The sequence below is a fragment of the Balaenoptera physalus genome (assembly GCF_965194825.1).
Source record: "Balaenoptera physalus genome assembly, chromosome: 3".
Classification (NCBI taxonomy): Eukaryota; Metazoa; Chordata; class Mammalia; order Artiodactyla; family Balaenopteridae; genus Balaenoptera; species Balaenoptera physalus.
The window spans coordinates 82,716,051-82,729,478 of record NC_138890.1 but is presented as its reverse complement, the minus strand read 5'-3'; the positions used below and the strand labels follow the sequence as shown (position 1 = coordinate 82,729,478).

Here is a 13,428-nt window from a genome sequence, read left to right as displayed (position 1 = left end):
TGTTGATCTATCATGTCACAAAAAAAGAAACTTTCTGTAATTTACCTTACAGGGATGAATTCTGTCACTACCTTGAACATGCTGGAAGTTCTGTAGTTGCTGTCTTTCCCCTGTGGTTATTACAGATCATTAAATACTTAAGAGGGAGTGCTGAGCATGCGTAAGTCAGGCACTTTAAAAACACTGGTTGAGTGAACAAAGATGGAAGGGAGTAGCTTATTGTTTCTGCTTCTGTTGCATGAAACAGCTATTCAGAGTTTATTTAGAACTGATTTTCTTGCTTTGTCCATCCTCTAGTTTTGAGAAATATAATAAAAGTGGAAAATTATAAATCAAGAGACTTTAGACCAAAGCCTCTTGGTTTTGTATTTTCTTTAGGGAATGGGTCAGGAAAACTTAGTAAACATCAACATGTGATGACTAAACATAGTTTCACTTGGTTTTTTTTGAATGTTTGTGTTTTACTTTTATTTACATTTCTAGAACTGTTTAAAATACAGGAAAACACAAAGGCTAAAACAATAAATACCTATATTCCTATCATCCAGAATTAAAACTTTTTAAAAAATTTTTTTGAATTTTTGAATTTTATCATTTTGGTTTTTTGAACATTAAAAATGATATAATTCAAATGATCATTAGAAGCTTATATTTTTATGCAAAGGTTTTGTGTTTCTAAGGTATGTATGTATTGTCCCAGATTTGACTTTTTACTTTATATAAAATCTGAGAGAAGGAATTCTTAGTAAATTCCATGTGGGAATTATACTAGTATATCACCAAGTTGAATAATCAGCTTCTGTTTTGTTTTCTTTTAATTCTTTGTTAGTTGGGAAAAAAAAGGTGATCTTTTTTTGTTTCTGGTGTGTACTATTTTAATGTGATATTGATTACAATATAAACTAGTTTCAGAGTTGATGGCTAGCCTTTTTTGAAGTCCTTTCTGTTATAGCATGTTGTCATTGGAAGTGTTAAAATATTTACAGAGTGAGAATAGAAGTTAATTAAATATTAATGTTGGTTGTTTGAGTTATTTATAAGCAGTCATATTGTCCTCAATTAATGTAGTTGCCACGCTGATATGGAGGCATAAAAGTTCACTAGATAATTCCAAATTTTGTAACGGTTTTCTGTATCACATGTAGCAATTATATCAGCATCAGCCTTGTTCAGTTATAGTTAGGAAAAAATTGAGGACTAACAACTAAACTTATCTTTAGGTTTAGAAAGATATGTTTTGACCATGGTGTTAGAATATGTATATAAATTAGAGCTGTTATGTATATAGCATTTTTTTTTTTTTTGTATATAGCATTTGTCAGTACTACAGTACTGAGTGTTAGACTGAGTTTTGTGAAGTTATTTTACTTATTGCTATTAGTGTTAATTTAGTATGATACTAAGCAAGTCATTTAATGTTAATAGACCTTGCGTTTTTCACCTGTAAAGTATGCCTGTTTCAGTATGCTGCCTATAGACCTCATGAGTTGTTAGAAATATCAGTGAATTAAAGCAAAGTAGTAGTGGTTAAAACCATTCAGGCCCTTCTGTGTACTGGCTATATAACTTTGGGCAAGTTATTTAACCTCTTTGACCCTGATTTTGCTCATCTGCAAAGTGGAGGTAATAATAATAATAATAATAATACCAACTCGTAGAACATGTGAAAGCATTAAAAAAAGATAGTGTATGTGAACCCTGTCGCTAAATGACTGACCTGAAGTAGTCAGTGGTTTTTAGCTAACATTATCGTTAAAGCATGTATTTTATAAGGAAGGCATATAATTTCATTATATATTATATATATATTTCATTATATATATATTTCATTATATATTCCAAACTGAATTGGGTAAAGAAGTCCTTTTCTTTTTCTTTTTCATTTTTACAAGAATTTGTGAATCTTTTTATCCTATATGTTCTTTGATGGCTTTGAAGGAATTCTGCATTGTGATAGAATTACGTGATAAGAATAGGTTTAATTGAGGAAACTTGTAAGCCAAGAATACTTAAGAAAGATCCCCTGATCTTCCCACTATCTCATAGGAAGCTGCGCGGACGTAGATACTACTAAACATAGAATAATTTGCCAATAGAGGCCTCACCCCTCCCACTCCACATCATTGTTCTCTTTTATTACAAGGGTAGGCTGATTGAAAACATCCTTGTCAGTGGGGTGGCATATACATTACTTAAGCTTTGAGCTATACACGTTTAGGTGCCATGTGTCTTTAAGAGTTGCCTGGGAAAACTCGCTGACCAGCTCTTGAGGACTGTGGGAAGTTGCAGCTCACCTATTGGAGGACTGAGTGGGATAAACCCCTGGTCCCATGGAGAGATGAGTTCTGGTGCAGTTCCTCCTGCTGGAGAAAGAGAGAGCCCTGGCCCAATTTGTTTATTTTCCAGGCAATCCAGAGTCAATGCCCAGAATCATTTTAGGAAAATTCTGTGGTGTTTACTACACCATACTGTGTTACCAGAGTATTAAAAACGTCTGTTTTTAATAAGATTTGTTTCTTACATATGTAGGAAACCAAAAAATAGTTCTATAAACAATTTGAATCAGACACTGTTAGAGTGATTCAGCATTCTTTTTTTTTTTAAATTTATTTATTTAATTTATTTATTTTTGGCTGTATTGGGTCTTCATTGCTGCGTGTGGGCTTTCTCTAGTTGCGGTGAGCAGGGGCTACTGTTCGTTGCGGTGCGTGGGCTTCTCATTGCGGTGGCTTCTCTTGTGGAGCACGAGCTCTAGGCACGCAGGCTTCGGTAGTTGTGGCATGCGGGCTCAGTAGTCGTGGCTCTTGGGCTCTAGAGCGCAGGCTCAGTAGTTGTGGCACACAGGCGTAGTTGCTCCGCAGCATATGGGATCTTCCCAGACCAGGGCTAGAACCCACGTCCCCTGCATTGGCAGGCGGATTCTTAACCACTGCGCCACCAGGGAAGCCCGATTCAGCATTCTTAAAATCCTTTTCCTATCTTATTTTCATTGTTGAAAAGTCTGATTTACAATCATTGGAAATGTAATAATTCACTTTTCAGTTATTTACATTGCTTCTTCTTAATGATAAACCCAGGTAACAATTTGATGATAGTTACCATTCTAATTTACATGTTTTGTTGACCTCTCAGCAGTCCTCTTGGGAGGCATTATTGTGTTTGGAGTTAGATGGTATGGGTTTAAATATTGGCTGTGTCATCTAACAGTTCTATATCTTTGAGCAAATTACTTAGTCTTATTCATCCCCAATTTTCTTGTCTGTAAATGTTGATATTCATACGTACCTTGCCAGCATTGTTATAAGAATAGGAGCTAATGTATATAAAGCAGTCAGCACAGGGCCTAGAAGATAGCAGACACATTGTTATTACTTACTTTATAGTTGTGAAGAAAGTATTTTGGAACTCAAGTACTTAAAGTCAGAATTTTGGAGCTAGAAGTAACTTAAAATTTATTTTTTTCCCCTTCAAAGTAGGTTTGAGAGAGTGAAAAACTCAGGTTATGTTGGTATCTTTCTTTGGTTTATGGTGAATTCCTTATTTCTCAGTGTAGAATAGTAGGTTTCAGGGAGGGATTGGATATAGAGGAGAAGAGTTCCTTTTTAGCTTGGTTTTTCAAAAATTTTTTTCTTTAAGAATTAAAAAAAAACTTTTCATGTTGAAATTATTTCAGACTTAGAAAAGTGGCAAATATAATGCAAAGAATTTTTGCATACCATAGCTTCATCCAGATTCCTCAAATTTAACATCTTCCATAACCTCAAGTAGGTAATTAAAATCAGGAAATTTACATTGATAGAATACTATTATCTAATCTGCAGATCTTATTTAAAATTTGCCAATTGTCCCATTAATGTAATTTTTCTTGTTTAGAGTTCAATTCAGGTTACATATAGTGTTAGTTTTCTTGTCTCCTAAGTCTCCTTTACTCTGTTATAGTTCTTCATCTGTCTTCCATTCATGTCTTTCTTACCTTGATCCTTTGAAGAGTACTAGCCAGTTATTTTGTAGAGTATTCCTCAGTTTGGATTTGATGTTTCTTAATGATTAAATTCGGATTGTGTATTTTCGAATATCACAAGTGATGTTATGTCCTTCTCAGTGCATCATATTCAGGAGATACATGATGTCATTTTGCCCCATTACTTGTGATATTTATTCTGATTCCTTGGTTAATGAGGTGCCTGCCAGGTTTACCTACTTAAACTTCCATTTTCCCTTTGTGCTTAGAAGTATCCTATGGGTAATAATTTTGAGTATATAAATATCCTTTTTCTAATCATAATTTGGTCATTAGTTTTAGCATCTGTTGATGATTCCTGCCTGAAAGAATTATTGTGGTGTTTGCCAAATAGTGATTTTTCCATCATGATTTCTATACTTATTAGTTGATATTCTGTAAGGAAAAGCTAAGATTTTTATTCATTTTATTTTGTTTTAAGTCTGTTCAAGATACCAATTGTACCATATTCAATTATACACAAGAGAATATCTTTCAAGGCCAAATACCATTAAAAAAATCAACTTTTGCTTGGAAGTTTAAATGGAGTTCTAACAATTGATGTCACTATGAGTTTTTTAAATGTTCTTGGAGTAGCTTCTGTGCACCAAAAGAAATAATTCAGAGGCTACTTTCATTTTCTAAATTAATATTTGATATATTAGCCTTACAAATTCAAAACCCTACTTCTTCCTTAGATGTCTAAATCCAACATACAAATCATAGTAAGTCACTTTAATGGAGAGACTACAATGTAATTAAATTTCCCATAGTACAAGAAGTCTTTGCTTTGCACAATACTGTTGTTAATTTGGGTGATAAAAGTATGGACAGTTAAAAGTTTTGCTTTACACTTTTATGTATTTTCTAAATTTTCTAAATAATCACTTCTTACTACATTAAAAATAAAAGATGATTTTTGTTGTTGTTGGAGGGACTATGTCTAGTGAATAAGAATGTGGGTTCTGCCATGAGACTTTCTGGATTTTAGTGAGGACTCTCCTACCTAACTTTGCTAGTAGTTAGTTAACTTTGTACTTTAAATTACTCTTCCACAGATGGTTGATAAAAAGTACCTGCCTTATGAGATTACTGTGAAGGATTAAATAAAATAATCTATTTAAAGCACTTGGAACAATAGCAGTGCCATAATAGTATATACTCAATAAGTGCTATTATCATTGTTAGCTTTTAAATTTTTAAAAAATTTTTATTTAAAAAAATAGAAAGAAATAAATCACAGTATGAATCATTGAGTTCTTTAAGAACTCTTAAAGAATCATTATGACATCAATATAGAAGACAGATAGTCCTTTCATCAACTCTTAATTTTTTCATATTGAAGTCAAGAGTTTAATATGTCTAAATTAACTGGTACATAGTAAATGCACAATAAATGTCTCTATTTTTACTGTTAGAAAAATATCCGTCATCACTGGCACATTAGTGTCTAGGTCAGGTTTAGTGGAAATCCGGTTCAGAATCCAGTCATAGGCTAGCCGGAGTGCTACTTACACACCTTAAACACCATACATTAAAGATTCTGAATATTATATGCAACAGTGCTGTATTCATAGTTGTTCTTCAAAGCTAATTAATCAGATTTTAAGTTCAGTCTGTGTTCCCTAGCTTTCTTGGTACATTTTTAGTGGTATTTTTTGATTCCTTACTTGAGCTAAACCAGTATCTCTCTAGAACATCTTGCTGCTGACTGAAAAAAATTTTTTTTAGATCTCTTGGCATATTCTTAAATTTATGCCTTCTATTCTTGGGCTTAAGACTTTTCCTGTCTTATAACATGTCAGTTTAACATTTACATATTTTATTTAATATTATAGATTAGAAACAGTAAGAGCAATTCCTCCTGAAATTTAACAGAATTCCCCAAACCCAGAAAAAAAGATTTTTTTTTTTTTAACCTAGAAACTCTAAAGGAGAGTCTGCCAAATAAGTGATATTGCTTAAGGATATTTTTGTGGCATTTATTTTATCTAGTGCACATTTTTATTTTTGCATCTGTGTATAGTATTATAATACTAGCTAAAATATATTGAGTACTTTTTTTGGTGAGATACTGTTCTAAGCCATTTATATTTATTATTTAATCACTAAAACAACTCTATGGCATAGGCACTATTATTATGCCCAAATGAGGCTTAGAATTAAATAACGCCCTAGATTTCATAGTCAGAGGCTAAGCTGGAATTTTAGTAGAGTACTAAGTACTCTTAAGTACTAAGCTGCTTTGGAATAGATTCCTGTTACCCTTTGTGATCCAGGCATATAGATTTGTAATTAAAGATAAAGGAAACACAAGGAAGTTTTGTTGATAGAAGGGCACAGGGAAGGGAGACTCTGTTTATATGTGGATGTGGCATTTTTCTGAATATCTCTATCTTTTATATTTTTTTTTGGAAAACTATGTAATTATTAAAATGAAAGAAAACTTAAAATATTATTCTTAGTAAATTAAAAGTAATTTTTCTTCCACCAGCCTTTGAATTCCCAAGGCCAGAGATTAATGAGTAGCTACTTAGTAGATAACAGTTATATTGAAATTGACTTTAAACTTTTATCATTTAAAAATGAAACACAAGAGGGTGCCATGTACCATGTTACTTCTAGTTTTTTAGTCTTTTTATCTTTCTCTTTGTGAAATATAATGCAACAGCAATTTTATTATTTTTTGGTTGTCCTGGCTAGAACCCCCAAGGCCCATTAATTTGTTTTTCTTAATTTCTTAACTTCAGTTTATAGATTATTAGTTTTGTATTGACCTTGTCCATGTAACGAATCAGCAGTGTATATCTACCTTGGGGCTCTAGATTCTAATTACGTTAAATAATTCTTGCTAACTCAAAAGAAAATTAATGGAGAGTTTTTTGAAGTGGGTTTTTAAGTTTTCAACCAAACTTAGCATTTAAATGCCTTAAATCTTAAGAATTCTTTCCCTAAGTTAAGAACATGTAGTTGTAATGATATTTTGCTGCAGGGCACTTTTTTAAAAAGTATTTACATTTTTCATACTTGGTATTGTTCTGTTTTAAATATTGACAACCTTTTTTCTTTCTAACTTAGTAAGCAAATCCCCAAAACTTGGAAACCACAGTATGTAGTTACCTTGCTTTTATATCAGTGTTTATTAGCAGCATTAGAATTTTCTCTTTCTGTTTTAATTTTTAATCATATGTTTTTGAACAGCCAGATAAATAGTACTGGCTTTTGTTTAGTAGATGTGTTTTCGGCAGTGTTCAGCACTTTATCTTAATTATTTAACTAAATCTTTAAGATGATCCAGAAAGGTAGATAGTTGTATAACTATTTTATAGTTCTGATATTTGGAGGAGTTAAGTGATGCTTAGGCTCACATAGCTAGGTAGTAGTTAAGGAGGAATTAGAAGCCAGGTCTTTCTGGTTTCCTCACTACTTTGCTATACTGCCTCTATAGACAGCTCATATTTTTTGCACACTATAGTTCACCAGTGGCACATTCAATGCTACCAAGAAATTTTTTTCTCTCTTTGTCAAATATAGTCTACGTTCAGTGGGTTCCACTGATCCTTCATAAGTAATACATAAGTGAAGGGAAACTATTCAGACAGCATTTTCACCAAGATAGTCATCTTCTGATGGTTAAGAAAGAATGGCTCCAGTATATGGGTAATCAAACCAGTGGATCTGGAAAAAGTAAACATGAAAAAATTAAGCCATACTGGAAACTATTCTGAATAGTAAGTTTAATAATGATTTTAAATTAAGAAAGACCACCTCACACCACATACGAAAATTAATTCCAGATAGATTTGGTCCAAACATGACAAATAAAACCATGAAGCTTTTGTTTTCTTCTGGGAGAATATCTTCCTGACCTTGCTGTAGGCAAAAATTTCTTAAATTGGACCAAAAAAAAGATTAACCATAAAGGAAAAAAGCTGATAAGTTGGACTATATTAAAATTTAAAGTTTCTGTTCTTCCGAGAATGTTATTAGGAGAATGAAAAGGCAAGTCAGAGTAGGAAAAGATATCTGTAATATGTGTGTATGACAGGACTGTATCTAGACTATGTAAAGAATTTCTATACATCCATAAGAAAATGACAGGTAATGAGCAGAAGTCTTGAACAGAAAAATGAGCAGAAGTCTTGAATAGACATCATGAAAAAGGATATCAAAATGATAAATATGAAATGGTGGTCAGTTTCTTTAGGCTTCAGGGAAATACAAATGAATATCACAATGACAGACCACCATACACCCATAAGAATGACTAACATTAAAAGATTGACAACAGGGCTTCCCTGGTGGCGCAGTGGTTGAGAATCTGCCTGCTAATGCAGGGGATATGGGTTCGAGCCCTGGTCTGGGAAGATCTCACATGCCACGGAGCAACTAAGCCCGTGAGCCACAACTACTGAGCCTGCGCGTCTGGAGCCTGTGCTCTGCAACAAGAGAGGCCGCGATAGTGAGAGGCCCGCGCACTGCAATGAAGAGTGACCCCCACTTGCCGCAACTAGAGAAAGCCCTCGCACAGAAACGAAGACCCAACACAACCAAAAATAAATAAATAAATAAATTAAAAAAAAAAAAAAAAAAGATTGACAACATACAGGGCTGACAAGGATGTGGCACTATGGGAACTCCCATATACTATGATTTGGATTGTAAATTTTTTTTTTTTTTTAATGGCTGCACCACGCGGCTTGCGGGATCTTAGTTCCCTGAGAGGGATCAAACCCGCACCCCCTGCATTGGAAGCATGGAGTCTTAACCACTGGACTGCCAAGGAAGTTCCTGGATTGTAAATTTTTATAATTGCTTTGAAAATCTATTGAAAATCACTTTGAAAACCTATCTGCTTCATGGCCCAGTGATTCTACTCTAGGTATACATTCAGTAGATATGTGTATGTGTGTTTACTAAAAGACTTATATGAGAATTAGTATCAGTAATAATTGTAAATTTTTATAATTGCTTTGAAAATCTATTGAAAATCACTTTGAAAACCTATCTGCTCCATGGCCCAGTGATTCTACTCTAGGTATACATTCAGTAGATATGTGTATGTGTGTTCACTAAAAGACTTATATGAGAATTAGTATCAGTACTAATTGTAATGGCCCCATGCCGGACCCGAATTTCTGTCAACTGTGGAATAGATAAATACATTGTGGTATATTTCTGCAATAGCACACTGTATAACAACAAGAATGAATGAACTGTTATATTAATATTATGTAAAAAAATAAATGAATTTCACAAACAAATCAATGAATAGAAGAAGCCACTCATATGTTTCCATACTGCATGATTCCATTTAAATACACGGTTGTCCCTTGGTATCTGCTGGGGATTGATTACAGGACCTGCTATGACCAGAATCCATGGATGCTCAAGTCCCTTACAGTTGGCCTTCTGTATCTGTGGGTTCCACATCCCTGGATTCAGCCAACCATGGGTAGTATAGTACTATATTTATTGAAAAAAACTTGTTTCTAAGCATGCGCGCAGCATTGGACCCACACAGCTCAAGCCCAGATTGTTCAAGGGTCAATAGTAGTTCAGAAATAGGCAAAATATATCTTTAATGTTAGAAATCAGGGTAGTTACCCTTGATGTTGATAGTTGCCTAATGGAGTATGAGCGGGCTTTTACAGTGCTGGTAATAGTCTAACACCTGAATATTAAGTGCGGGTTATACAGGTATAGTTACTTGGTGAAAATTCATCAGGTTGTACATTGTTATGACTTGTGTACTTTTTTTTATTATTGAGGTATAGTTGGCTTACAGTATTACATTGGTTTCAGGTGTACAACATAGTGATTCACAATTTTTATAGACTATACTCCATTTAAAGTTATTATAAAATATTGGCTATTGTAAAATATTGGCTATATTCCCTGTGCTGTATAATATATCCTTGTAGCTTATTAATTTTATGCATAGTTGTTTGTACCTCTTAATCCCCTACTCCTATCTTTCCCCTCCCCCTTTCCTCTTCCCACTGGTAACCACTAGTTTGTTATCTATATCTGTGAGTCTGTTTCTGTTTTGTTATATTCATTCGTTTGTTTTATTTTTTAGATTCCACATGAAGGTGATAACAGACAGTATTTGTCTTTCTCTCTGACTTATTTCTCTATGCATAATACCCTCCATGTTGTTGGAACTGACAAAATTTCATTCTTTTTCATGGTTGAGTAGTATTCCTCTGTGTGTGTGTGTGTGTGTGTGTGTGTGTGTGTGTGTGTGTGTGTGTGTGTGTATACCACGCCTTTATCCATTCATCTGTTGATGGACACTGAGGTTGCTTGCATATCTTGGCAGTTGTAAATAATGCTGCTATGAACATTGGGGTACATGCATCTTTTCAAGTTAGTGTTTTTGTTTTCTTCAGCTATATACCCAGGAGTGGAATTGCTGGATGATATGGTAGTTCTGTTTTTAGTTTTTTGAGGAACCTCCATACTGTTTTACACAGTGGCTGTGCCAATTTACATTCCTATGAACAGTGTTGTGTACTTTTCTGTACATATGTTATACTTCAGTAAAAATTTACTGAAGGACAGAACTTAAATGGTTTTATTTCCTGTAACTTATTTAACTATGAGTTTTTAAATGTATTCAGACCACTTCCATGTTAGAGATACTGTTTCAAAAATAAATTCATCTTTCTCAATGGGAAAATTTTCTCTTTTTGACTCCTCAAGAAGTCAGTATTTGTTAAATGCTTATTCTTTGTTCAAGCAGCATTATCCCATTCTATCCTCATAACAAGAATGTGTTATAAGAAGAAGAAAAGTGAGTCAGAATTAGAAATAGAATGAATAAAGTCATTTCACGGACCATGTCACCAAGACCTTGAGGAGAAATAGATGAAGTTGGGAGTTTGGATAGATACTCAACAATATTTATTTTCTACTTACCACACAATTGAAATAAACTAGGCACTCACTTGAGGATGACCTTTGTATGCCCCACACTTGGTCATCTTAATAACTTGCCTTCTCATAAATGAAACTATTTGTAGAACTGTATATTCTTGGTTACTACTGATCTTTTATTTCTCCTGATCTAAGTCAAGGATCAACAAATTACATCCTGCAGGTCAAATGCAGCCTGCTACCTGTTTTTGTAAATAAATTTTTATTGGAATAGAGCCATGCTCATTTGTTTATGTATTGTCTGTGGCTGCCTTTGTGCTATACTGTATGGCCCACAAAGCCTAAAATTAAAATCTTTACTCTCTAGCCCTTTGCAGAGAAAGTTTGCCAACCCTTGGTCTAAGACAATGTTGATCATGGTCATATAGTTAAATACATTGTTTCACCTGTCTTATTCATCTACATTGATGCCAGGAAGGAGCCTTGGATTGTAGATCTCTGTAAATTAGCCTCAGATTGGAGTAGTTATAGCAAGAAGCCTGTTGTTTAGATTTTACTCTGTCCGATAGGATCACCTATGAATACAGTGACCATACATTTCAGTTTGCTTGGAACAGTCCTGGTTTACATCTGTTGTTCCAGGTTATTATTATAGTACAATAACATTGCATACTGTTATTATAATATAATAATTAATAGATGCTCTCTTTTACTCTTAATACCCTCCAGTTCGGATGATAAACTTATGGTCATTCTATCTAAATTACCACTGAGAAGGATAGTGGATACAGAAATAGTGATAGAATAGTGACAACTATGCAAAGTGGAATTTAAGAAATTAATTTTTGAACATTTGTATCAGAGGTCCCCAAGACCATCTCAGTGATTTGCTAGGAATTACAGGACTCAGAAGTTGCTATGTTTATGGTTAGGGTTTATTACAGTGAAAGTATACAGAGTAAAACCATCAAAGCCACATGAAGGGAAGTATGGAGGAAACCAGGTGCAAGCTTCCAGATGTTGTCCCTTTCTACTGGAGTCACGCAAGATGTGCTTAATTCCCCCAGAAGTGATATGTGATGACATGTGCAAAGTGTTCCAAACTAGGCAACTCACCCTAACCTGGGCTTCCAGGATTTTTATTGGGGGTCAGTCACACAGGCATGTGACACCTCCATGACTGACCTTGGTTACATAAGCTCCAGAACCTCAGAGAAAAAATATGTTCATTATAAATCACACTGTTAGCATAAACTGTCTGCTCACACTGGTACAGTGTGGCCCAGGGCCTCAAGCATGCAGAAACACTCTTATCAGACAGAACTTTCCAAGGGTTCAGAGCTCAGTTCCCAGGAACTAGCCAAAGGCTAGTCTGAAAACAGACCATTTGGGGGAACGTATAGGGGTTGAACAACCCAGGCTTACTGAGTTAACCCTTTCCCACACAAGGTCGTACAAGGTATTTGAGCCAGAGTTTGAGTCCAGGTAAGTCTGATTCCAAAGTCTGTGCTCTTTCCATAAGTTTAATTTTTAGTGATCTTTTATACTGATTTGCTAATTAAAAATTATTGGTTATATTAGATGTGGTTGAGATTTGGACAGTGCCCATCTAGCTTGATAGATACTTATGACAAGCTTTCTTTTTTCCTCATATGAAGATAGGGAGCCTGATTTGAGTATTTTTCAGTATTTTTGTAAGTAATGGTGCTAACAATTTTTAGGTCTTAGTAATTTTCAGTGAAGTTTATTTTGTTTATTAATGTATTGAAAAATAGTTTAGATGTATAGGCTATAATTATTCCTTTTGCACTTAATACAGTTTTTAATTTAAAAAAGAGAAATGTGATAATAGAGTTAGAAGTTTTAATTCACAATTAAGAATTGTCTGCCTTATAGGTAATGGATTTGAATGAACTTATTCAGTTCTCAAAAGCTTTTAACCTTTTTTCTTTTCTTTAGGTATTTGTGGAAACATTAGACAAGTGTTTTGAAAACGTCTGTGAACTGGATTTAATTTTCCATGTAGACAAGGTACAGTTTCTACATTATCAAATTTTCTAAGCTTTTTTTCTTAGAAAAAAATGTTAATTTGTATTTGTCAAAGTAAAAATAGATTTAGTGAATAGTACTGTTTTCATTCCTTTATTCAATTCATCAGTATATTTACTGTGAGCCAGGCACTGTGCTTAGTGAAGAAGGTTCAGACCCTTGCCTAGAGGAATTCACATCTAGAGGAGGACAATGGGAATGGAGAAAATTATATTTAAACTGGATATTTTTAGGGATTAGTAGATATTTCACAGACAGAAAAGGAGAGGATGACTCTGCAGGCAGAGATATAAAATACATGCTTTTTGTGAGGGGAGGATTTGATATTGATCATGAGGCCTTAAAGTACCTTTAGTGACATGGATTTTGGGCTTCATTCTGAAGCAATTTACTTTTTTAAAACAAGTTTCTGTTAACATTATTGTTGCTTTATTTGTTCATTTTTGGGGGGGCAAGATAATCTTTTTCTGTGTTAACGATGTTGGATTGGTAGGTGG

The 13,428-nt window shown here is 34.0% G+C and overlaps 1 protein-coding gene across 4 annotated transcripts in view; it reads left to right on the top strand.

Moving 5' to 3' along the window:
* The window catches only part of AP3S1 (adaptor related protein complex 3 subunit sigma 1), a 68,933-nt gene that overhangs the window by 31,352 nt on the left and 24,153 nt on the right, over window positions 1-13,428 (top strand). For all 4 annotated transcript variants that reach the window (XM_082455829.1, XM_082455826.1, XM_082455827.1 and 1 more), the window contains one exon: window positions 12,842-12,913. In XM_082455829.1, the coding sequence (XP_082311955.1) occupies window positions 12,842-12,913 (72 nt within the window). The remainder of the gene's footprint in view (window positions 1-12,841; window positions 12,914-13,428) is intronic.